General features: G+C 48.5%; 2 protein-coding genes across 6 annotated transcripts; one reads left to right on the top strand and one right to left on the bottom strand.

The window, feature by feature from the left end:
• The first annotated feature begins 558 nt into the window (after positions 1-558).
• Positions 559-10,330, top strand: EIF2D (eukaryotic translation initiation factor 2D). 3 transcript variants are annotated; one of them, XM_085526833.1, is made up of 16 exons: positions 559-656; positions 794-984; positions 1,671-1,754; positions 2,974-3,136; positions 3,839-3,929; positions 4,585-4,692; positions 4,941-5,215; positions 5,401-5,518; positions 5,923-5,968; positions 6,576-6,679; positions 7,555-7,713; positions 7,828-7,917; positions 8,018-8,113; positions 8,569-8,689; positions 8,834-9,008; positions 9,100-10,330. In XM_085526833.1, the coding sequence occupies exons 5-16, from the start codon at positions 3,844-3,846 to the stop codon at positions 9,168-9,170; spliced, it is 1,449 nt and encodes a 482-aa protein (XP_085382959.1). In that variant the 5' UTR covers positions 559-656; positions 794-984; positions 1,671-1,754; positions 2,974-3,136; positions 3,839-3,843; the 3' UTR covers positions 9,171-10,330. The 3 variants fall into 3 exon arrangements, with proteins under 3 accessions (XP_085382959.1, XP_085382960.1, XP_015740788.2); XM_085526834.1 differs by lacking the exon at positions 2,974-3,136 and having other exon boundaries at positions 4,976-5,215; XM_015885302.3 differs by lacking the exon at positions 2,974-3,136.
• Positions 9,922-24,636, bottom strand: RASSF5 (Ras association domain family member 5). 3 transcript variants are annotated; one of them, XM_015885309.3, is made up of 6 exons: positions 24,306-24,636; positions 19,763-19,875; positions 14,513-14,623; positions 13,572-13,869; positions 13,182-13,297; positions 9,922-12,522 (listed from the first exon to the last, which is right to left on the bottom strand). In XM_015885309.3, the coding sequence occupies exons 1-6, from the start codon at positions 24,568-24,570 to the stop codon at positions 12,370-12,372; spliced, it is 1,056 nt and encodes a 351-aa protein (XP_015740795.3). In that variant the 5' UTR covers positions 24,571-24,636; the 3' UTR covers positions 9,922-12,369. The 3 variants fall into 3 exon arrangements, with proteins under 3 accessions (XP_015740795.3, XP_085382981.1, XP_015740796.1); XM_085526855.1 differs by lacking the exon at positions 24,306-24,636 and adding an exon at positions 22,393-22,444; XM_015885310.3 differs by lacking the exons at positions 19,763-19,875; positions 24,306-24,636 and adding an exon at positions 18,307-18,603.
• Between the last annotated feature and the right edge of the window lie 577 nt (positions 24,637-25,213).

Below are 25,213 nucleotides of genomic sequence, written 5' to 3'. Positions count from 1 at the left end.
ATGAGCATGCGCACTGCGGGCGGGGCGGTGCATCCCTCTAGGACACGGGTTCGAGACCGGCTCCGGGAGCATCGCTCTCTTAACGCACAGCTGGGTCTCTCTCTTTCTTTAAGACCCATAGATAATGCCTGAGAGTTATCCTGAGCTCGCTTTCTTTTCCTGTAAACTCAGCCATTCTTGTATTAAAACAACACGCTTTCAAGCCAGGTGGCAAAAAAAGGGGTTGAATTATTGCTTTATAAGCAGGGGTTGAATTATTGCGTTCTAAGCAGAGGGAAACGCTCCCCCGTGAGTCGCTCATGCGAGGGATGCTGAAATGAGCCCCGTTTCCACATCGGTGCTGCTGCAATTCCATCGGTGCTGCTGCAATTTGTGTTGCCTTTGGGGTTTATTTCCAAGCTCTGCCGTCAGAGCAGTATTATACCGGTTAGTATTATGAGCCACAAAGCGCTCTGAATAAAGAAATCCTCAGCGTTAGGACAAAGCCAGGCGGTTCTAAGCATCCTCGGACCGGACCGGTCGGGAGGGTGGTTTCCACCCGGACACTTTGTGCTGTGCACGACAAGATGGCGGCTGCCGGGGGGTGAAGGCAGAGCCGCCATGTTCTGCAAGGCCTTCCGCGTCAAGGCCAGCACCGCCATCAAGGGATCCGACCGGTGGGTGTCTTTGTGTGGGGAGAGGGTGGTGTGGGGTCGGAGATGAGGGGAGGGGAGAGAGGAGAAGGTCTGGTTTCTTCCCCAAGTGGAAAAATGGGAGTGTGGTAGTGATGGAGGGGTTGGTTTTCTCGTTGCAGGAGGAAGCTGAGAGCTGATGTATCGGCTGCTTTTCCGAGCCTTAATGCTGAGCAGTTGGCGGAGTTGATTCCAAACAAGGAAGAGCTGAATGTCATCAAGATATACACTCACAAAGGGGAGGCCGTCACTGTGTACGCCAATGGCAGGAACCCGATCCTGTTTGAGATTGAAAAAGCTCTATATCCCACAGGTAAGGGCATTGCAGTGGAGGAATCCTCCCTATTTACTGACTACAAGCCAGCATTTCACCCCTCAAAGACTTGTGTTGATTCCCCCCTTGCCCCCCCTAAAAACTTGTGTTGATTCCCCCTTTGCCCCTCCTAAAAACTTGTGTTGATTCCCCCCCTAAAAACTTGCATTGAAATGCTTATGCATCTCCCATCTCTATTGCACCTCATCTGCACACACTTTATTGTGTTTATTCTGCTGATATCAAAGTGAAACCCAGTGAGATTCTTGCCAAATGGAGGCTCTGAGGGGTTAGGAACTAGGAAACAAGTGGTTTCAGCCGCAGATTAGCATCCTAGCCTCTCATCCTTCTTCTGTATCACATCCACTTCCAGGCAGGCAGCCCTGCAATTAGGTAACAAATTGCTCTGATAGATACTCTGTGTCTTTATATTACCCCTATCCAGAAATTCTGCCCTTTTGGAGTAGCAGATGAGCTCAAAGCTTACAAAAGGTGATTGAAAGGGTCATCTTTATAGCAATTCACATAATCATGAATGAAATAGCTGGGTTTTTTGCCTGTCTCCACTGTTTTCTATTTATTGTAGGACTGTTCTGGCCTTACAGGCCATGCAGTTAGCATGACAAAAAGCAGCACATAGCATTTTTTAATGCCACCTCTTTAATTTTTCTTCTCTTTTGGCACAGTGTACACTCTGTGGGTCTACCCAGATCTTCTCCCTGCTTTTTCAACATGGCCCCCCGTGCTACAGAAGCTAGCAGGAGGAGCAGGTAAGAGGACCAGGACTTCGTCGCATCCCATTGCAGATAGGATTTGCCTTCAGGGCTTTCTGGTGTTCTTATCTCCCAGTGGGAGAGATGGACCTGAAACAATGCTAAAGTATATGCACAAAGTAACTCACCTTGATCTCCCGAGTCTGAATATAAGTCAGCAGCAGAGCAGTTTGTGAATGAAGGTTAAGCTGTTTAAATGCAGCAACCTGTTTCATTTGAGAGACTCAGATTTAGAAATGCCTCTTTAGGGTGTTTAGGGTGTAAAGTTGATAGGTGACTCTGAACTGGGACACTGCACAGCCTGTGTTGCAGCTCTATGGCCTTTTTCTTTTTAGCTTTCCTTGGGCAGCTGACTCCATCTGCTGCCACTCTGGGTCCTGTCAGTTCAGATCTGAGCTTGCTTATAACTGCAGGGAGTGAATGAGTTTGTACTGGAATCTACAGTTCTAATCACTGTCAGGTCAGTTGTCGATTACAGGTGGGGTTGGATTTCAATTGCTGGAGTACTGGCTCTACCAGCTACTTGAGATTAACAAGAAATGAATCTATTTTCTGGCATCTGCTTTGGATGCAGTTCAGACTCGTGAGAGTCGGGCCTTTATAAACCTGAAACAGCAGAACTACTCAACCAGGAAAAGATTGAATTCCAGCCACTGCAGCTTTAATCTATAAATGGAAGCGTACGTGTAGAAATAGATGTCTTTTTTTCCATTACACACTGTCTAGAGAAGCAGACAAGTCCCTCTGTTCACTCCGCTGTTGGGGAAATAAAGTGTGTGAGTGCATAGCTATGATAAACATCTGAGCAAGCTTTGTTGTTGGCTTGTAGTGACCTAGTTTCTGGGGAAAAAAAGTCTTGTTAACAAGAGAAGAACACTGATGAAAGAGGGCTGCAGGTCATTCATCTCCCATGGCAACTAGGCTACTGCTGAGTATGATCCAAAGATAAGAAACTGGCCGTGGAGACAATGGCCAGCAAAGGCAGAGAGCAAATATTGAGTCCTGCCATAGAAATGGGAGGAAAGGAGTGAGACTGTCCAGCACTGCAGACATGGAGCAGACTTGAGGAAGCAATCACAAAGAGAAGGAAGGCAGTGCTATTCACGGTATCTGTTCCTTGAATTCAAAGGTCTCACTGCCTGCCCTGGTTATTTACATGATGCACACAGCTAATTACCTCATCACCTGAAGATTTTTGCATGATTTCTTTCCTTAGAGATCTGGAGCCTTGTCTGCATTGCAGAGTTCATCCTGGGTGTGCTGAAAGTAGTTGTGACAGTGAATGGGAGGAAGAGTATTGCTGGCCCCTCAGCATGCAGATTAGATCTAAGATGCAGAGAGAAAAGTGAGATGCCTTCAAATCAAACCATGGAACACAGGTCAGTCCATGAGACTGCAAGGACAACTGCAGCTGCTATGAGAGAGAGTAGATGATTTTAATATAATTTAATGAAGACATGATGCCATACATGAGGGATGGAACACATTTTTACTCACATGCCAGTCTGTTCATCCCAGGCGTGGAAAGAAGAACAAATCACACAGCAAGATCCACTTATTTCTGTCCAGATTAGCAAGGAGTTGGTGAAGGCGATTTCCTCCTGCTGAGTAGAGCTCACAACTGAGTGCAGCTGTCAGGGCAGGGTTGTTGGATCAGCAGTGGCAAATTTTAGCAAAGAGAGAGCTTCTGCCTTGGGGTAGGGCAGAATAAATGGATGGTTTTGCATCTGCCTCCTTGTTCCTTTCTTTTTCCTTGTCATTAGTGAACAGTAATGCTGCCTAGGCTGGGAGCTTATTCCTTTTTGTTAGAAGAGTACCTTCTTTGTGCCTGGCAAGGCAAGGGGCTGAGCACATATAGCTCTTCTGCTGTGTTTTAGGATGTGCACACCAAATCAAATCCCCTGTTCCATGGGTTGGTAGCAAGAAGTGCTAACTTACCGGAGGAAACAGAGAATGATGTTTTCTCTGGCATGCACTCAGCGATTAACAGGCTGCGTTTTTGCTGAGTAACAGAAGGGATGGGGGTGGAGGAGGTCGTGGCTGAATCTTTCATTGAGAAATGGTTGCTTTGTTGTCCACAGATCTGATGCTGCCAGGGGTTGTAGTGCCACCTTCTGGCTTTCCACAAGTAGAGCGGGGCACGCTCTGCGCTGTCACCCTCCTGGGAAACAGGTACAGAGGACTCTTTATTCCCATCTTAGAAACCAGCATTGGAAGGGAAACTATTTTTAACATGAAAAATCTGGGGCTTTTGAGGGGATAGGAGCAGAATTATTCTCATGTATTTGATGCGCTGTGGACCTGAACAGCGGAATATTCAGCACACAAAAAAGTGCAGCTACATTCCTGGGTTGGGATATATTTGAGCTCAGGTTGAAAGCTATGCAAATAGGTAGGGAGCTGTGCAAATTCTGGAGCTGAGGCCTGGTGGATTTCTTTTCAAACAGCAGTTTTTACATAAGATTATAATCTACACAGTTGTCTTTGACTGTGTGAAAGCTCAGAAAGAGGAAGCAGCACTAAAGCTGTATTTCTCCCCCTCCACCCAGGTCTCTTTTTAGCATTGCCTGTGCTCCTTGTGCTTTCTTAAAGGGAAGAATGCATTACTGCCCACCTGTCACTGCAGTAGCACAACTGCACACATCCTTGGGATTCTTTGAAAGGCCTGACATACCAAAGAGATGGGACAAAACCCCAAAATGCCTGGAAGTTTAGAAAAGCAGGCTGTAAAGAACCAAGGACACTGTAAAACAATCCCAGTTTATCACAACAGCACTGTTCTTGTGTGTTTGTGCTGTCTTGCTGTAATGTTGCTGTGTTTCCCCAGGGCTCCTGTAGCAGTTGCAGCTGCTGCTATGTCTACCACAGAGATGCTGGCTGCTGGAATGAAAGGGAAGGGCTTTGCTGTGTTGCATACTTACATGGATCATCTCTGGTGAGTGTATGTCCAGGCATTCTGTAAAATGTGGGGCAAGTCTTACTAAAATCAAAGCCCACACCTTCCTCACAGAAGCAGTTCTCTCCCCTGAGGTCTATCCAATAGACCTGGAAATAAATCTTACAGTTTAAGATCCATACAACTCTCTGTGCCTTTTATCAGGGGAACATTTATGGCTATTCTTGTCCTGTGGGTTTCCAAGCATTAAACAGAAAGCTACGTAATGCTTTTTCTTCCTTTTGTAGGGAATATGGTGACAAATCTTGTCCTCCTACCTTAGCTCCCTTGGTAGCAGATCCTGCTGAAAATGAGGAAGAAGCAGAGGGGAAAAAGCCTGGCAACAGTTTCTCCAATGACACACCACAACATGTGGACATTGGTGATTTGAGCCTGAAGGAGCAAAACAGTTGTGCAATAGTAATGGGAAAGGAAGAACTTAATGAAAACAGAGCTGCAGAAACAGCTGAAGATGACAGCACAGGGGCTCAGCAGGATGCAGAGGACAGCAGGACACCACAAGGTATCTTGCATGCAAATGGATCCAAACTAATACCTTCTGTTTGCTGAAGCTGGTACCCATGGTCTAGGTTATTCTGCATTCTAGACAGCACAGAGTATAGGGATAGAGTTCTGTGGTCTGAAGCTGAGACTTACCTTATGAAGGAGAGACTTCTCACTTCATGCTTATCCTTTTCTTCCCTACAGAGCAAATGGACGCATTGTTTAATCAATGCTTTCTTCATGCTTTAAAATGCAAAGTGAAGAAGTCAGACCTTCCTCTGCTCACCAGCACGTTTCTACGCAGCCATATGTTCTCATGCTGGTACGTGATAAGAGGAGTGTCTTTGGGGTTGCAAGAAAGAGTAGGATATTTAGAATAGAATATTTGGGATGAAGTTTTTAATTCAAAAGTAAAATCCAGTTCCTTATCTAAGGTTGTTCTTCTTACATCAAGGTGTTTGTATGATTGAAACCAGGATATGCATTTAATATCTAACTTGAGTTGACTAAGAGTTGTTTAAATGTTTCTTGATCACTTAAATGGCTCTTTGCTTCCCTATGGGAACATCAGTGCTAGTTGAATTCATCATGTTCTGTCTGTTATTTTGTTTGAAGTAATTCTGTGTGGAGCTCATATTTTTGCTGTTAAGATAATTTTAACAAAAGTTTTACAAAGAAATAAAGAGTGCCCATAACTAAAGAACTGCTTTTAAAAATCCATTCTAGCCCTGCTGGACAGCAACTGGATATAAAGAAGTCAAGCTATAAGAAGGTGAGATTTTCCCATTGAGCTTCAAGTTGAAGTGTTAATAAAACAGACAGAAAAGCCCTGTAAGCTGTTCCTAAAAGGCAGGTTCTCTTACTCAGATTCTGCTCCTGAGAGATCGAGGGAAGGAAGTTATTGTCCTGAAAGAGTGAGCACTTCTTTGAACATACCTAATGCTGTCTGGTATTTGTACTGTGATAGCTGTTAAAGGCTCTGATCTTGCTGGACATTACAATTTCGTGCAAGAAGGGATCATTCCTTTTCTGAAGCTATTAATGAACAAAGATGAAAAGAGTGGAGATGACAGGCAAGGACAAAGCCTGTTGCCAAAGATGTCACAGCAGTCCATGTGACACACAGTGTGATTTGGCCAAGGTCACAGAGCAAACAGGTGGCAGACCTACAAAAAGGAACATTTGCTTACTCCATTTTAGAGCATGATAGAGGCACGCACTATTCCTTAGCAATTGCTATGTTTGGAGCAGCAAAGACCTTCAGTGCTGAGCTCCACTCCCCCCAATAAGGTCTCCTGATTTAGCAGGTAATTTGGGGGCAGTCAAAAAATACAAGAGGAATTTAAAATGCTCCATGTTTCTGATTGTTGTTTTCTCAGTTTTCTAAATTCCTGCAAGGTATGCAGCACCAGAAGATCTTACAAGTGAAGGAGCTGGCCAAAGGTGTGGAAAGCATCGTGGAGGTGGACTGGAAACATCCAGAGTATGTAGAATATTGTAGTCTTTGAAAGAGGTGATAGGTCTTGAAAAGAAGGAATAGAATCATGTCTCCAGCTCTGTTACCTATTATAACCTTCGTCAGCAGTCTCTAAAAAGCACATTCCTTTGACAGTGTGTCTTGATAATTTGTATGGTATTTTATATCCATCAGGCAGTTTTCTAGCTATTTAACACCGAGTCTAATGGTATGACTGCTTTATGCCTTTCCCATTTAAGCATGTCCCCCCAGTCCCATCTATCTGCTGGGACAACTCTTTGTTCAGCTTTGAAGTGAACTTACCTGTCTAAAAAATAACTCCATTGAAAAGATGCTGCTGCACAAATGCCTGTGAAACCACAGCCTTAAAATGTCATGTAGGATCAAATCAGCCACTGTGAAAAATCAGCAGCCAAAGTTATAACCTTAAAAACCAGAAAAAAATGCTGTGTTTTCCATTACACATTCATTCACACAAATACCTTTTTAGTTCCTTGTTACCTGATTATCAGGGCTTCTATTATCTTCTTAAGGATTAATAGTTATATCAAGAACCAGATTCCTTCCTTTTGCATACCAGCCCATTAGCTCTCTCTTCGAATTTCCCAGTGGGGCCTGAGGTCTGCTGTTATGTAACATCTCCTTGGAAACTAATGGGCTGGAGAATATTTTGGTAGATAAAAGCATGTTTTCTCTTCTGCATTTGGAAAGAAGCAGAATTTAAGTTGTAGCATTAACTTTTCTCTCATCATCCTTAGCTTTGTCATTAGGAGGCGCAGTTACACTCAGGTTTGCCACATTCCCCTACTTGCAAGGACAGAAACTGATATTACAAATTCCAGCCTCTTTGATTCCCATCAAATAATGTTTTTTTTCCCCAGCATTAAAGCATTTGCAGTACCTGAAGGATTTTCTTCAGCCTCTGCTGCCCAAGATAACAAGAGTGAAGACAGGGAACAAGTATATCATGCTCCTGAAATCATACCACTGTATGGGGTCTCAGCAAAGATGATGCCGCTCTTTCAGGACTCTGGACACAAGTGAGCACTGGAAAAATGCAACAAAATCATTGTTGGGTTAAGAGAGAGGTTAAAAAACCTGTGCTGCTCCCATTCACCTACAAGGGTAAGCAATCAAGTTTTATTTCTGTTTAGAAAAGGAAGCATCCTCTCAAGCAGTGAGGTGAGAAATATCATCATTAACTACGTGAAGGCTAACGAGTTGGTTGATGAAACAAACAAGAAGTGAGTATATATAACAGTTGTCCTACCTTTCTTCCACAGGAGATGCTGAATGTAAAGCAAAAAGTGAACTTGTTTTCTCCTAATGCTTTTTCATTTACAGCTTTGTAAAAGTAAATGCCGTTCTGTGCGACTGCCTGCTGGATAAATCAGAGCAAGATGAAATCTCACACCTGAAGTGGGATGACCTCCTGAGCAGGTGACTGTTTATTCCCTTGTGCTGTTTCAGCATTGCACACAATTATCACATTATGTACAAGTCAAAAGCTGTAACTTCCTCCTGGTGATACAGAAAACATCCAGAGACCTTCACTTGAAGCATATCTCATTCTTCACTGTTTAACCACCATCTGTTATTAACTAATGTTGCTTTTTGTTTACATGATAACTATCAGGGAAAGATTTCTAAACAAGCAGTGCCTGGTTCTCTATACAGTATTTATATACTTATCTATGAAGCTATTGTTTGCAGCACACAACCGAACATGCCCTTCTTAGGCAATGCTGGTCATCCTGCTCTTTACGTTCAAGGTCTTTCCTGGCCATGCAGTTCTAAACTTGATATATAGTCTCAAAAACCTGCAGCAGAAAAACACAGTTAATATCAGTCTTGCTGTGCTGTGCAGACCAATTGGATCTATAAACTTCATTCAGGTGCCTCGAGCGTCTGCAGCCCTTACACCAGGTGACGTTTTTTGGACAAGAACCTATTGTGAGGAAAGGAAACATTGAACCCATTGACATAACCACTGCACAGAGATCATCAAATAAGAAGGTAAGAAGGAGAAACAAGAAGATGGGATATGAATGAGCCCTGATTCCAAGGGCAGCTTTGGCAGCTTGCTTTTCTGGGATGAATGCAACGTAATTCACTAATACTGACAGTATTAATGTCTGCAATCATTGCTAAAATCTTCAGGTGACAATTATCAAGAACCTGGAGCTGTACGGTTTAGACCCACAGTGTGTGGCCAGTATTCTACAACAGAAAGTACAGGCCAGCACCACTATCACCCCAGTGCCTGGAGCCAAAGACAGAGTTCAGGTCCAGATCCAAGGCAACCAAGTCCATCATTTGGCCAAGATGCTGCTAGGTAGGTCTGTTCTGGAACTGGGTTTGGACTGATTAGTGCAAGATATGGATCATAGTTAGTAATTTAATCTTTACTCTTCTTTATGTTGCAGAAGAATACCAGCTACCTCGGAAATATATCCAAGGCCTTGAGAAGGCTCCAAAGCTCGGCCGGAAAAAGTAGGAGAAAAATCTATTGTAAGGATTAATCAGCTCTTGTTATTTATAGAGACATCCTGCCAACAGATCAAGGTTATGTACAGGCCTTATTCATTCAAAGTCCTGCATTTCTACATGATGTAGGATTATCCCAAATAAGAATAATATTGCTCTAAGTGATCATTTTTTCATAAAAATAAAAAGCTGAAAAAAATACTAGCTTTATCCTTTTCCATATATTTTCTAATATATGGGCATCCCATTTTTGGGGGGATGGGGGAGGCTATAGAGCCTCACAGACAGCCTGACATTCTTACTTCCCATCTTTTAAACCAAAGGACCCCATCCAGAACATGGCACAGCACATTTGAACACAGCACACCAGAATGATCCAGGCCAATGTGCCATAGAGCATTTTATGTCACATAAATAAAAGCATTTAGTTTTAGGTGTCATCCTTTTAAACGCTTCCAGGTATTAATATTAAGGCATTTCAGCGTGGAGAATGAGCTCTTATTTACACGTATAAGATTAACTGCAGCTTATGAGAGGTAGCAGTTCTATCAAAGCCATCTTAATGCAAAAGACAAATTAACACTAATAAATACTAAAGGCAATTAATGGAGCACTCGAGTTTCTCCAACATTCTGTGCTGCTTTAGGTGAAGTTTAGCTCTTAAAGTCACTTATAGAAGGACTCCCATTGCTTTCCTTTAGACTCAATACAAGGAAATACCATAAGAGGGCGCCAGAAAAATAAATCAGAGATATCCTTAGTTATTTTAATTACCGACAGTTTTATTGTCATTGTCTTTTACACCATCTGCATATGGATAAGTAGTTTCTGAACCTTCAAAATAAAGCTGGGAATGAGACATTTTGTAAAAATGCCACAGAATTCTTGGGGAGTAAGAAAAATAAATTACAGCATCGCAAAAAAATGCATTTCACTTTGCCATAGAAGCTTTGCTATTCCATTCTGTACACGTTATTTTACATGTTTTACAAGAGGGAAATAAAGTCACACCAAACCAGGCAACACAACATACTAACCAAAGGCACTGCTAATAGTACTCAGCTCTTAAGGAAGGGGCCCATTATATCTGTCCTGGACACAAATAACTGCTGAGAACTTGAGTTTCATTGTCTACCACTTCCAACGCCCCATGTCTTTAAATGAAAGAAAGGAAAGAGCCCTCCTCTTTGCAGGAGGTTTTCACAGCAGCATTCACAGTAATTGCATAAGAAGCCATGCCTTCTACAGAAGGTCAAAGACATGCTGGGTTCTAGGGAGGGCAGACAGTCACCAGAACTCAAATAGAAAACAACAGCAACCAGGAGAAATAATAATAACCTTTGAAAAACTTATAGCCAGAAAGGTAAGGGATTTGAAAGCAGGCATCTGGGTCTTGCTTCTCACAACCAGCGGCAGTTTCTACAGTGTTCTTACACTTAACAGAAGTATTTATACAGTGCTTTCAAGACTCAAAGCAGTGGATAAATGTTATTTAAATTACTTCACAAGTGCATAGCGAAGTAATTAAGTATTTTTATAAACAGGCAAACGGCCCCAGAGCATGAAAATTGCTGCTCTGTTTGGGCTGCTGCCACGCTGTTAAAGGTCATCTGGGTAGAGAATACAGTACAGCTGGGAGGCCCTTCCTGCACCGCGTGGCAGCAGCTGGAGCCTCACTTAGGAACCCTTTTACACCACTGAATAAGGCAAGAGCTGGAACTGAGCTTGCACCAAAGTGGCATTTGCACAAAGTGAGGGCTGTAGGTGATGCAGTTACTCACACCTTTATAAACAAACATACTCAAGTATAAACCTGGGGAGAGGGGGGAAGAAAAAAAGCCAAGCAATCACCTTGCAGAAAGAAACAACTGTTCCTCTTCTCTCTATGGACAAAAGCAGCCTGCAGGGACCCAGGGGAGCACTGCCAAGGCCTTGGCAAAAGCCCCTCCAACCTCCTCCTTAAGCCCAAACGTAAAGTTTTTATACTTGAGGAAAAATCAAAGGCACTGAGGTACATTTTAGACTCTTCCAAGTTGTCTCCATCACCCGTTCCCTAATAACCTGCTCTTTCCCACTTATACAGGTGGGAGGAACTCAGCTCACCGAGAGCATCTCATTGCTCCGTCTGAATCCAGCTAAGCCTTCACGTTTGCTTTTCACACTGTGAACAGAGGGAAGGTGGATCGTGGCTGCACACAGTGAGCTCAGTACAAAGTGCTGAAAGTAAATGGGAAATCAGCTCTGGGATTGGCATCCCCATAGCATCCCTTGCACCTGGAAGGGAGAAAAGAGATGGGAGAGCAGCAGATAAAGGGGTCAGCGAGAGGAGGCACAATGCAAGGGGGTGGTGGCAGGAAGGCATCTCAGGTTTGTGGTTCCCTTGCTCTTCCTGGTGCTAAGGATCTGCACACACACCACTCCTGGTACCACATCCACAACCCAACCTGGCTTGAAGCTCCTTCCTGCCAGACCCCTTTACAGCTCAAAAATGGGTCTGATTGGTGAAAGAAGGGTTTGAGCTTCCCTGCAATCACCTGCTGGCTGCGTATTGCTCAGGGTTCTATGCAGAACCCCCATCCCCACACCCTGTCTTCATGCTTTTCTCTTAACACATAGGTCCCAATTCCTGCAGAGTAGAAAACTCATAACATACAGGCTAACTCAGCGAAGCATCATGAATATTTGCTCAAATTCAAGTCTGTTTACAAAGTTAATTAGAAACAAAATAAACGACTTTCCCTGGAATGAATATCGCTATGTTTCAATAATACTTACTGAAGGACTGTCGGGGTGCTGCAGCTGCCACATTTCCCACCTTAGCCTTAATAAGTCTGTCTGGTTACAGCTGCAACACCCACGTGGGTCGGTGCACCAACCTCTGTGTTATCTGCTCCTTCCTGTGCCCCACTTAAGAAATGGGAACTGGGCCACGTGGGCACAATGCAACTGCAGAACCTCAGCCATAACAAGCAAGCTTATGTGCTTATGGCACAGCCCAGCAGCTCTGGTGCAGACATCCCATTCTCCGGCTGGCTCTGGTCCTTGGGTGTGAGGTTTCAGAAGGAAATATGACATGTCCATATAACGGGTCCTATATCCTTAATGGAGGGATGAAGTGGGAGGGTGACCACCAGAAGGTGTCCTGAGAAGAGTCTGTTCATTTGAAGAACAACACGTAGCTTAATCTGACTGCTGGTGTGCCCTGAGGGTTAACCAGGTTTGTCTCCAGCCTCTTTCAAGCTCTGCTGCAGTCTCTGTTTGAACTTCTCGTACTTCCTTTTCACTTGCTGGATTTTGTCCTTCTCTTCTTTGTCCAGGATCATTAAGAAGTTTTGTAGCTCTGGGATGGAGAATGCGTCCCACTGCAAAGCAGAGGCAAAGGAACAGCAAAGCAGAGGCAAAGTGAGCACATGTAATTCACCCTATGTGGCTTTTGTGGCTGTCAGTGGATGACATTGAATTGCAGCCTGATCTGCAGGCAGCTTAACCTCCAAGCATCACTTTGAGAGCACCAGGTGCCATAAAGGACCAGCCCAGCTCTGAGCCCACACAGCCATGGATTCAATAGGAATCTGTGCTTGGATGAATGAAAGCTCCTATGCAGACACTGACAGCTGAATGAGTCCCAGCAGGGAGCACTGCTGTGGTATAAAGCTGTGTTCATCCCCTGGGCATCCCAGGCTTCTATTTAAACTCATGGATTACTTATGGGCAGCGTTTAGCTGAATCTGATTACTGAGGTTTAACTCTGGGACAGCACTGTAAATAGATCACGGGTTTTATTTTTAAAAGCAGTGTAATTCAGAAGCAACAAATGACCCAGAGGTCTATTTAGTTTCAAAGCAAGGTATGAGCAGCCCATTCAGCCAATAAATCTGGGTAACAACACTATAGGTGGTAAAACCAACAGTGTTAGAGGGGGGAGAAGCCTGGCTCACTCCTGCTATGAACCTGCAGGTCCATCCCATTGCCATACACTACACATCCATGAACAAACCAAGGGAAGGAGCCCCACACCTACCTCCACTTCCCCAGTCTCATTCTCCTTCAGCACAAAGCTGAGCACGTTGGTGTCGGGGCCGGCCAGCAGCCTCAGGTACAGCGGGAATTCAGTGAGGGGCAGCTTCTGCAGGAGGACTGTGGGGGACAACAGACAGAACTGTGAGCCCTGCAGAGCCTGGATGGAGGCTTGGAACAGTGGGGTGGGCTTTGGGAGCTGGTTGTGCTGCTTAGGGTTGGAGTCAAGGCACTGAGCATCTAATAGTGATCTGTGTTGGGTCTTGGGACGTGGGGAGAGGGAACTGGGAACTGAATGATGCTGTGGGTATGTCCCTATGGTGGGATGGGTTGGACTTGGGGATCTCTGAGGCTCTTTTCCAACCTGACCCATCCTGTTGCTCTACGAACTCACCCTGCCCATCCTTCCGCATCTCCTTGAACAGCGCGAACTTCTGCGGGTTATCCACCACCATGAACTTCTTCAGCAGCCCCTGGATCACCTCGCTCACCGTGGTCGTGCTGCTGATGTGCAGCTGCTTGATGGCATCCAGAGGCAGGTAGAAGGACGTCCTCCTATCCGTGGTGTCCGCCAGGTTCACCTCCTTCAGGGCATCATAGATGGACTGAGGTCGGATCCCTGCTGGCACCGTCACCGGGCGGCGCAGCTTTAGGTGCACCTTAATGAATCCTGTGTAGGTCCCATCATCACTCTGCATAACGACACATAGTGGGTAACACTGCTCTGCACAGCTCTGGCCACTGGTAATTTAGGATTAGTCACTGCTGATTTCCTTCTGTTCCTTCCACTCCACGGTGACTCACCTCCTCCTAGAGCTGTGCTATCTTCTCTGGCTTTACGTCAGCACTGCTACAAGTTGGCTATGGAAACTACCATGAATTGAATTGAAATGAGGGTTTTAAAGCCCTGGGAACCCCTCATGCACAATGGAATCTCATGTTTTTAACCCCCCCATTACAGGATTTTCAATTCTCTATGTAATAATTCATAACTCGAGATCAGCTTGTTAGAAACTGGTCTAATCTTGGCTATTTTAAATGAACTTCAGGTTGACTTTCAGACTTCAGCAGGACGTTACACAGATGCTGCTTATGGAAGCCCCACAGTTTAACTTGGCCTTCTCACTGCTCTGCAAGAGCACCTGAAGTTTGCTCCTCTGTGTCAATGGGCTTTGTAAATCAGATCCTACTTCTGCATCATCACAGCTTTAATCACAAGTGGGAACAAGTCTGCAATGGAATCCCACCCCATCCCATCTGTTGGCTTTCAGTTATCACTGCCCACAGCTGATGTGTGAGCGCTCCCAGCTGAGATAATACAAGAGTGATACCTACCAGCTTCATCAGCAGGCAGTTATTAACTTTTGCATTGTATTTTTCTATCTTCTCTTTGATCTCCTCAACAGTTGGAGGCTCAGGTTTTTCTTCTACAGCTTTCGTTACATTCTGCAAGAAGAAGAGATGGTGTCAATGGGTTTCTTTGGGGGCGATTCTGTGTCCAAACCTCATCTCAGGAAGCAAAATAAGGCTCACAGAGCCCCTAGGAACACTCTGCTGCTCTGCAGATGGCTTTCTGCAGTGATGGGGTTTGCAGGCTCATAGAGTTTGAGCAGTGCTCCCACCTTCCATATGCCAAGCACAAGGCACCGGCTGCAAAGTCCCACGGATCCCCTTGGGAAGGAAATGTCAGGATGCAATCCCACACGTGGAGCCCAGAACAGACACTGCAGGAACACAGCATCCAAAACGCTCTGTTCTAAAACCCCACTGTGAGGGCAGAAATGATGCTCCAGCACATCTGAACCGGCCCGTTGCATTCCCAGCCCAAGGTGCAGAGCCTGCAATTCTCAGCCTTAATTCCAGGATCTGGGCAGCTTTTCCTCCCAGGTGCAGATGCAGAAGGATGCCCACATCCATTAGTTGAGCACACCATAAGCAGCATCGCCCCAGGCTCACTGTGGCATTTCTTTCAGGAGGAGAATCAAGCACAAGACAAACAAGAGCTCTGGTAGCAATCTGGCAATACAGCTCCAGCTTTGGGACTTGGAGAGACTCAGATTCATTCAAGCCGTTCCCCAAAGCAGATGTCTCAACTTCTCCCCAAGGCTGACAAACAGTGCAAGACCTCTGGAAGCAGCAGTAACCCAACGGAAGAGCACTGACGTTGTCTTACACTCTCCTTCTTGTTCACTGCTTTCACAAACCAAAAGCAAAGCTTGGCTGTGGTATTCAAGAACTGCACACCAACACAACTTTATCACACCAGCAATCTCAGCTCCACAACGTGCCATAAGACACATTTACACTGCAGTCTGCAATAGATCATAAAGAGATGCACAGAGGTGCATCCCTCCATCTGCAGGGTGTTTCCCTGGCCCTACTGCAGCCACGTTGCACACAGACCATGTGTGTGCTGCACTGGTTCTGTAACACAAACCCCACACAGTGCAGACCAGCACCCTCCAAACGTGCACAGCAAAAGCAAATAGATCAGCTCAACCTGCCCCTGTGCAGTTTGCAGTCTGAACTTCTCACTTGCACTGCAGCAGCTTGGAACAACCAGAGCAACTCCTGCAAGAGCCACGATGCTGGAAGGGAGAGAGACTGCAACGTGCTGTGCTGCACCAATGCTGCAGCAAAACACTGCTGGATAAAGGCTCTCTCTTCCTCTCATTGATGCTATGGGAGCCTGCATGCCCTCCTCCTGTGCACACAGGGATACACACAACAGGACCCAGCCTGCAAGGAGCCACGCTGCTCCCTGCACTGATATATCAGCTGTGTGTTGCTCTTCATGAACCTGCCCACACCTCCGGTTTTGCAGTTTCTGCTGCAGAACTCACGGTTACCGCTGAAGGAAGAAAAACAGAAGCTTTTAACCATCAACCGTTGCCACATTTCCTGCTGTATGGGGACAGGATGAAACAAGCTGCAAACAACACAAGCTCATAGTAACAACCCCATGGGCACTATGAGCCCATGGGGTCAGGACAGAGCCATGTGTAGAGGGTGGAAAGGACCCCAAACCCCTTTGCACCCTTATAGCACAGCAAGGTGTGGGATGCAGGGCCCTGCAGTGTAGAGATGAGCCCACATCCTCCTGCCATGTAGCTCCTCCTCTAACCAGCACCGCTCCTGGGTTGTAAGAAATGGGTGAGCTCGTGACAGATTGCTATGGGGGAGGCAAAGCCCTGGGGCCACTGTGACTGTGGTGACACGCTCTCAAAAAGAGAGATCCAGAGCCAACAAAGAGCCGCTCTGCCTCGGTGACCGACTTCTGTATTTATCCATTTGCAAAGATGCTGGGGGAGAGATGCTCCAATTCCAGCTAAAGATTCTCCTTCCCAAAGCCTCTTGCAGGAATCAAACCCAAATGAAAGCCAGGCTGCACCTGGTACCAGGGTTGTTCTATGGGGACAGCACCCCAACCCCATTGCTCTCCTCCCTCGCAGCTCCCCAGAGCACTGCAGATAAGATCTGCACATCTCACCACCCTCAAGAAGTTCAGATGAAGCAATGCTGTTTACTGTGGGGCTCAGAGGAAAAGGCAGAAAGCAGCTCCAGAGAAGGGGAAAAGCCTCTCCATGCATTGAGAGTGGTTTGCAGCAAGCAGTGGGCTCAGTGTGTTGATTGCCATGGAGATTTCACTTGGAAACAGCTGTTCTGCCACCTCTGCTTTTAACTTTAGTTAAAAATAAACAGGATGTTCCTGACAGCAGCAGCTCATGATGCCACCTGGAGAGAAAAGAGAGGGGGGCAGAGCAATGAGGGACTACAGGAGATGTGCCCTGTGCATGCATCCTTGTAGGGCCAGCTCCCAACCGAGCCAAGATGCAATATCACCTCCTGTATCTGCAAGCCCCCCACTCCTTTCCTCCACCAAAGACCTGCAGAAAGACCTGCAGAAAGCTTCCACCCCCAGCTAGAAATAAGCTGGGGACCACCTCCAAACACACATTGCCCAGCAACGCTGCTGGGGCAACCAATGTTGCGTCTTTTCATGCGCATGAACTATTTCCTCCATGTAACACCACAGCCCCAGCAGGATCCATCTTCTCCAGCAACCACCATGCAAAACACCACTGCAGCACCTGAGCATCCCTATGCAAGGAGAGCACACAGGTAGAGCCAGGCTGGAGGAGCTGCAGCGTCCGAGCACAGTGAGAACCAGCCCTGCACCGTGGTTGACACCGTAATCTCATCCACCACCTACACAAATGAATCATCAGATGACATTTAAAAAGCAGCAGTACGTGTTGGTAATCATAGCGAGAGGGAGCTGGTGGCGGATGGGAAGATCCCACGTTAAACCCAAGGGAAAATTGGGTATATCAACACAGCATGGCCACAATTGGTGCAGTGCTGCTGATTTCAGTGCCCCCATGATCTCCTGGAGCCCTCCCCATCTCTGTCCCCTTCTCAACATCTCATCTCTCAGCACTTCAGGGCTTTTCCTGAGTAAAAACCCCACTTCCGCAGCGGTTTCTGCTCTCCTTCTGCTTTTCTGTTCAGTTTCTGGTTGGGGCAAAGTTTACAGCAGGGCTGCGTTGCTGTTCTTTAACTAAATACTCCAACATGAAGCAGCTCTGTGCATCTTTCTGTGTTACTGATGTCACAAATCTCACCCTGCCCAGGCAATGCTTCCCCCCAAGGGCAGCACCAACGCACCCAGGAAAGGATGGGGTCCATCCCTGCAATCACCATTTTACAGGTGAATTTGCACCACTTCAAAGGTGAATTTGGTCCTGGAACTCCCCAATCTCACTACCAGCCCAACAGGTGCAGTTTGCACAGCGGCCCATGCATTTTGTGGGGCCAAACCACAGGACTCTAGTTGGGATTCTGACCCACAAAACACAGCTGTGTGGGACTGTCCTCATAAAGCCAAAACATACAACAAACCCCCAACATTAAGAGCTGGTTCCTCCTCTGAGGACCCTCCAGGAAGGAGGCAAAGCAATACTGAAAGGCTGCAGCAGAGCAAAGCCCTGCAGTGAGCCTGCAGGAGGCAGATCCCCCTGAGCAGCACAGCGAGCAAATTCCAGCAGCACCTGCAGCCAAACGTGCACAGAGCTCACCACCACCTCCCGCATCGCACAGCCCTCCTCTCTGCATTGCTGAGCCGTTACCTTGGTGGGTCCCTTGCTCTGCGCGCTGCGGAAGAAAGAGGTTTTTGCAGTGAAAAAACAATCCTCGAGGTCTTCATCCAAGCTGCAATACCCGCTGCTCATGCTGCCGCCAATGGCTCATCGAAGGCGGCTCTGCAGCGCTCACATCCCGCACTGCCTGGCTCTCATCTGCATCTCCTGCTGCTCATCCTCAGCAGCGATTGCTCCTGAGTTCGGGTAACCCTTCTCTCTCCTCCTCCTCCTCCGTGCAGCATGGAGCGGCCGCCGTGTCGTTTCGCCCCCAGCTCGCTGCGCAGCATCGCCTCCCCCTTCCTGCTGCGCAAAGCGCCCGCTTCCTCATTGCAAAATCTCTCACCCTGAGAGCAGGGATTGAAGTGCTGGGCAGCCCCGGAGCCTCCCGTGGTGATGCCGAATGGAAACGTGTCCTTGATGCGGAGCTTAGAGAGAGCTGCTCCTTCCCTGCATCCCAAACACAGGCTGGAGCGAGGGATGCTTGCAGAGATGTGCTGCATCCAAAAACAGGTGGGGAAGGGGTACGAGCCCTGCAGTGCTGTGCAGGGGGCAGTGAAGGTCCATCTGCTCTGCAGATGCTTTGGGAGCTGTGCAGGTACAAGCCAAGGAAATGCTGCCCAGCTCCTTGACCCCGTTTGCAGCAACCCCCTCAGTGCAGGGGGATGGAAACTCATGCTCCACAACTCAGCCTGACACAGACCCCAGCTCGGGGCTGCTCCCATCCGCCAGTGTAGATAAGGAGGCTCCAGGCTGCTTTCTAGTTATGCTAAAGCTGTAAACATTTAGAACCTTTGCAGACAGGGAATGCATTTTTCTTCTCCTCTGCAGCGCTGGGTTATAATTAGAAGAGAAATAGGCTTAAATCAAGCGTGCAGGGCATGAGCAGAACCAAGTGCTGTGTCAGGTGCAGAGCTGGGTCAGCTGGAGATCACCTTTGGTGACATCAAGGCTGAAAATATGATTCAAATCCTTTGTTCTTGTAGGAAATCCCACATCAAGGTGCTGTAGCCCCAGGGTTGAGCCAGGCAGAGGCTGTGCTGGCTGCACTGCACCCAGGGAGAGCAATCTGGGACCTAAACACAACACGCTTAAGTACTTTGCTGGATCAAGGCCCATATTATTAATGCTTGGTATGAAGTGCCAACAGGACTTTACTAACTTTCTCCGATGCTCCTGCTTTGCTTACATTTGATAATGCTATTTACTGGCTGCCAACTACACCAGCCACGGCATTTCCCACCCTTCCAGTGTGCTGTTCTCCATTTCCCCAGTGTATTCTGGCACCTATTCCCTTTTCAGATGATGGGCACAGAAGCAAGATGCACAGGGAATGTATTAGCAAGCATCAATTAGGGCCACGGGCCGACCTCTGCAATGAAACCTCACCCTGCTAAGAGCAAAGAAATAGGGTTTGGGAAAGAGGCTGACCACCATGAGGGCATACCTGGCTGCAGGGGAGCACAATGGTGCCCACAGGAGAGAGCTGCCCGGGGTCAGGCCGGCGGCAATCCAGCTGGACAAGGCTGCAGCATTGCTGATGGCACGTGTACCTGCAATCTGGGAGAGAACAGAGCCGTGCTGTGATGGGAGAGCAGCCAGAAGCCCCATGTCCTCCCCATTGTGCTCTACCAACATCCATGGGTGCTGTCTGCAGCCACATCCCCCCCCTCTGAGTGCAGCTATTGCTCCCCCCGCTCCAACAGCCCTTTTAATTTTTAACAGCCCCACAAACAGCATTCAATCAATTATTTCTTACACAACCCACAATTCCAGTGCAGTCATTGACCTGTTGGCCACCCAGCACCCACTCATCCCCAAAACCAACACCCTCAGCATTGCAGAGGCCCCCTCTACAAGAAAACCTGCCTTCCCCTCTATTATTTTTGGGCACTTGGGTCATTGCTTTTGAACCCCTTGGACTTGCAGAAAGCAAAGTGACATCCCATAGAATCAGATCTCTGCCCCTATCAAGGAATTCCCAAGCAGGAGCAGAGCATTCATGCAGTGCCTGAGTATCTCCCTCAGAGGAACCATTGATTGCTTAGCATTCAATTGACACCAGCTGCCATCCTACCATTTCCAGCTGGTTGTCTCAAGGCTGGGAGGCAAGCAAGGGGGTCTTCTGATTGATTTCCCCCCCCCCCCCTTAATTTTAATGAGGGATAAGCCAAGCAGTTGCATGGTAATGCAATGCATGACCTTTCAAACAGCTGGAGCAGCCACTCAGTGGGACATTTGCCAGCTCTATGCTGCAAGGTGCCAAGCACAGCAGGCTGTGATTGCAGCCCCACCTGAGCAACCAACACAGCAGCCCCCAAAGGCATCACATTCAGATGTCCCCATGCACAGCCTATGGGATGGGAATGGTGGAGCACCCACAATGGGGAGCAGTCTGTAGTGTGAAATACAGACCACAAATCACTGAGTCCACCCCCATCACAGCCAGGCATTTCCCCCTTAGGATTACAGCATGACACCTCCTTAGTCACCGCCGCCTATTAGCAGCCCTAATCACCACTATCTGGTGGGCAGCACTAATTTTAGAAGCCCAGCACAGCCCTGGGAAGCAGCCACGTGATGGGGCAGGATGCCTCCATTGCGGCCGTGAGATCATTTCTATTCGAGTCAAACAAAGCCACCGCTGGAAACAGCTTCTTTAAGTAAAGAAAACCCTCGAGTCTGTTCACAACGTAGCAAGAAACTTTAGTAGCTGAAAGGAACTTCCCTCTGCATGCAGATAAAGCTTCTCAGAGTGATAACATTGGATGTGCAACTGAACCCCATCTGGGTGCTCATCCATCTGCCTAAGCACAGCTTGCAGTCACCCTGCCCAGCCCCGTGTGCCATTGGCATCCTTTGGTATAATGCTCTTCAATTCAAAGCTGTCCAGCTTCATAGGGTAACCTCAGCCATTGCACCAAGCTGGGACAGGAGCACAAAGCAGCTTCTGGGTGGGTGATGCTCTAAAGCCATTGCCTTCTTAATGGAGCAGCTTCCCACCCCAGCAGCACAGCTGAGGGATGAGGCACTTCCAGCTGTGCTCTATGGAACCCCATTACCCCCCTTCATTAATAGCAACCAACAGACACCCAAACACAGCCCCTACCTCTCAGCAATGAGCCCTCCCTGCTCAGCCTCTGCGGTCCCTCGGAGCAAGACTTGGACTTGAAAAAGTGCCTGAATACTTTGCGGATTCTCTTTGCAATGAACCCAAAGCAAACAGCAGCCTCTGCTCTGCCCTCCGACATCCTCAGCTGGGGGACCAACACTCCCAAGGCAGCACAGCACTGCGCAGAGCAGCGCCTGCCTCCACAGCCTTATCCCATGGAGATAAAGCATTGACATGAGCCATCGGTGAATCTATTTGACGGATACATTTATTTATATATTTAGAGCACAGTGAAGCCCATTGCACAGCTCGGGGCTTAACACACCTCAGGGCTCGTCCTGTTCACCATGGAAAAGTTTCTATTTCGGGGGCTTTTTCTTTTTCTTACTTGATAAGATAAAAAGACCCAACGGAAGAGATTAGAAGGGAGAGCAGGAGCTGGCTGAGCTGGGAGGTCCCTTTCTAACATCCCCACTTCACTGCTGTTCCCTCGTGGTTGCCTAAAGCCTCCAATATTGAATGAAACATTAAAGAAATACACTGAGATCAGCAATGTGAGCAATACTGACATGAGCCCTGCCAGGTTTTTGGATCAGTGCTGCAGTTTTCCTGTAGCATCCATCCTTTCTAGCCACGTGAGGTGCTGGATGATGCTCGTATCCATCCCATCACCCAACAAAGGGCTTTAAAACCTCCCCATTCTGTATCTCAGCCATCCCCTCACCCATGGGGCAGGTTTCCAGCATCCCACACAACACACTCTACCCATTTCATCCATTAATTTGCAGAGATAAAAGCTCACTAAATCCAAACATCACACCAAGCAGCATAGGATAATACAGAGGAATTCCTTCCTCACCCCCCAGCCCTGCAGCTCACACACATCCCTTCTTCCCAACCCAGACCATCAAGCCCAGCTACACCAGCAGGACCAGGAAAGGAAGAAGAGACAACCCAAACCTCACCTGGTGAACCAAAGCCTCCATTGGTGTCTTCCTCCATAGGCACAGGATGGGAAGGCAGCAGCAAAGGGTGACCCAAGGACCTGAGCCCCCCCCCAGAATAGCAGCCTACCTACACTGAGTCCCCCAGTGAGCAATACCTGCTGTGCCCTGCCCCATAGACCTGATCCCTGTGCCCTGCCCTGCACCCTCCCCACCACCCTCATCCTCTGCTGCTGGGAGAACAAGAATCTGCCCAAACCAGACTAAGGAAGCCCCAAAACTGTGGCTCCTGGTGGCAATTATTGTTTACAGTAATGAGAGCAGAAATGGGAGGGACACGCAGGGAGGAGATATGGGAAAACCTCACACTTAAATGCTGCAGGTGTGGGCAGAGACCCCATCCCAGAGCCCAGCTGGGAGTACCCACACCTGCTACTGAGCACTGATAATTAAACAGCCACTCCAGAACCTGTAATGGCAGAGCTGCAGTTTACAAGCTAGAAAGCAAAGTGCTGCGTGTTGTGCCAGCTTTCTTCTCAATGAAATGGGTCCTGATCCAACAGTGCTGGAACACAGACTGAGCTGTGCCATAATCCTGCAAGGAAACCCCATTGATTGAGTGCTGGTGAGGTGACATGATGTCCTGGGGAGGGATCGGGTCTATGGGAAAAACCCATGCAGGGCACACCCAGCTCACCCCATAGGGCAGTTTGATAAGCACAGCCCAGGAAATACAAGGGCTGTAAGTCATGCCCTGAGCTGCCAGGATGAGAGAGGACCTAAGGCTGGAAAATGCCTGAGGGAAAAGCCCAGCCCACAATGCAGGGGATAAGGGGAAGGAGCAGGAGTTTCTGCTTCCAGAACCACCCCCCACCCCGGATATCCCCGCTTAGAACCCAAATAAATCTCAGCACAGACTTGGAAGCCGCGCTGTCACCTTCACATTCCAACATCTACGTTCCGCCCCACCTGAACAAACAGCGAGAAAAAAACCCCAACAGAAACGGATGTGCTGCAGGAGGAGGGGGAGGGCGATGGGTGCTGATGTTATATGAGTCCCACTGAAGTTTCCCTCCCTCCCCCCAGCGATAACACGTCGTTGTTTGGGGAATTTTAGAGGCTGATCTATTCCCACAGCCTGACAGCTCTCAGAAGAAACGAAAAGGGAAGCAAGCACTGCAGGCTTCTTTCAATATCATTCGTAAAAGAGCCCTGGGAAAGAAATCCCTCAAAACACCCCCTTTATAGCACTCACAGCATCACAAAGTGCTGCCAATTAACGTGTCAGATCGGGATGCTCCCTCAGTTACCTGAAAACATCAGCTGGGCACAGGGCTGGGGCAGGAGGAGCGCCGCCCCCAGGCACTGCTCGTAGTCTATAGGATGTAAAGCCCTTTTCCCGTTCAGAAGATATGGAATAACAAGGCAACAGGTTCGACTTCTGCTGCCTATAACTCACTGCTCGGTCCTTTTGCCACCCCTCACACAGTGATGGACATGGGCTGGGTCTGACCCAGGACACCCCGTTCACTCCCACCCCCTCCTCCCAACCCCTTAAACACGATGGGAACGCCAACCCTTCCTGCAGAACCAAATCTTAATGCACCCGATGCACAGCGAGTCTTTCCTAGAGAGCTCCCACTGCTCACTGCCCAAAGAACTTAAAGGAGATATTCCCAACGTGCTATTCCTGGAAGGATTTAGCTCCACCGTAAGGCGCTACAACCACGAGCCATTCCGCCCCGATGAGCCGATAATCCCATCTTCCCCGGAGGAAAAAAAACCCAAGTCCCGCATCCCCCGCACGGATCCGGACAGCTCGGCGGGGGGACACGGGGCTGGGGGTGAGGGGGCGGCATGGAGGGGTGTTGGTGGGGAGTAGGGCAGGGTGATGGATGCGGTGCGGGATGGAATTGCGGGACGACAGCACTCACATTCGCAGCGCAGGGCACGATCCCGCACGGCAGCTCCGCACAGATCGCACCAACCGCAGCGAGGGGCGCGGGGGACGAAGCGGTGACCGTGACCGTGACCGTGACCGTGGCTTCGTTCCGCCGCTTCTCGAGGAGCCGAGAAGATGTTGCGCACGTCGGGCAAAAGCCGAGGGGACCCTCCGCGCCTCCGCAGCCGTCGAGCTGCCCTGACACCACCGGGGCTCCCCGGGCAGGGGGGAGCGGGGCCAGGTGGTCCCCGCCGCATGGAGCCGGGCTCCGGGCTCGGCCCCACGGGTGGGCACGGCACGGCACCGCACGCCGCTCTGCGGGCTCCGGGCTGGCGGTGTGGCCGGGAGGAGCGGGGCAGGGCGGGTGCATTGGGCCGCCCCGGGGAGGAGACACTGATATAGGGGGGGGGGGTGCGGGGAGCGGCCCCGCGTGGGATCTTCTCGTGGTGACCCTCCCGGAGCAGCGGTTCCTCCCACAGGATCCATCGCAGTCGTTCCCCTCCCCATTCCCCCCTTTCTTCCCCCCTCCTCCACCCCCCTTTAGGATTTCCCCATGGAATCCCAACCCACACTGTTGTGAAACCGCTCCCCGCGGGACGCTCCTCCTCTCGGGACCGGGGACGTTGCACGCATACATCACCCTAATCCCGGCTGTGCAAATGGGGTGAGCAGCGTGCAGCATAAAGCTGTTCCCAGTGCACACTGCAGGAGCGCAGAAGCACCCCATCCCCATCCCCATCCCCATCCCCATCCCCATCCCCATCCCCATCCCCATCCCATCCCATCCCATCCCATCCCATCCCATCCCCTTCTATCCCATCCCCTTCTATCCCACCCCATCCCATCCCATCCCATCCCATCCCCATCCCATCCCCGGTTTTGCCCCTACAGAATCAGGGC

This window comes from Coturnix japonica, chromosome 38, assembly GCF_054131305.1.
Source record: "Coturnix japonica strain WE chromosome 38, WE-NBRP24, whole genome shotgun sequence".
Taxonomy (NCBI): Eukaryota; Metazoa; Chordata; class Aves; order Galliformes; family Phasianidae; genus Coturnix; species Coturnix japonica.
The sequence above is the reverse complement of the archived record's forward strand: the minus strand, read 5'-3'. Positions and strand labels throughout refer to the sequence as shown.

Excerpts from the sequence above, each read along its gene's own strand:
- EIF2D (XM_015885302.3), top strand. The coding sequence starts at position 601 with ATGTTCTGCAAGGCCTTCCGCGTCAAGGCCAGCACCGCCATCAAGGGA. Across the intron at positions 985-1,670 it reads AAAAGCTCTATATCCCACAG|TGTACACTCTGTGGGTCTAC; the intron begins GTAAGGGCATTG and ends CTTTTGGCACAG. Across the intron at positions 5,519-5,922 it reads AGCCATATGTTCTCATGCTG|CCCTGCTGGACAGCAACTGG; the intron begins GTACGTGATAAG and ends AATCCATTCTAG.
- RASSF5 (XM_015885309.3), bottom strand. The coding sequence starts at position 24,570 with ATGCGGCGGGGACCACCTGGCCCCGCTCCCCCCTGCCCGGGGAGCCCC. Across the intron at positions 14,624-19,762 it reads TTGTGCTCCCCTGCAGCCAG|AATGTAACGAAAGCTGTAGA; the intron begins GTATGCCCTCAT and ends TTCTTCTTGCAG. Across the intron at positions 12,523-13,181 it reads ATGAGACTGGGGAAGTGGAG|TGGGACGCATTCTCCATCCC; the intron begins GTAGGTGTGGGG and ends TCTGCTTTGCAG.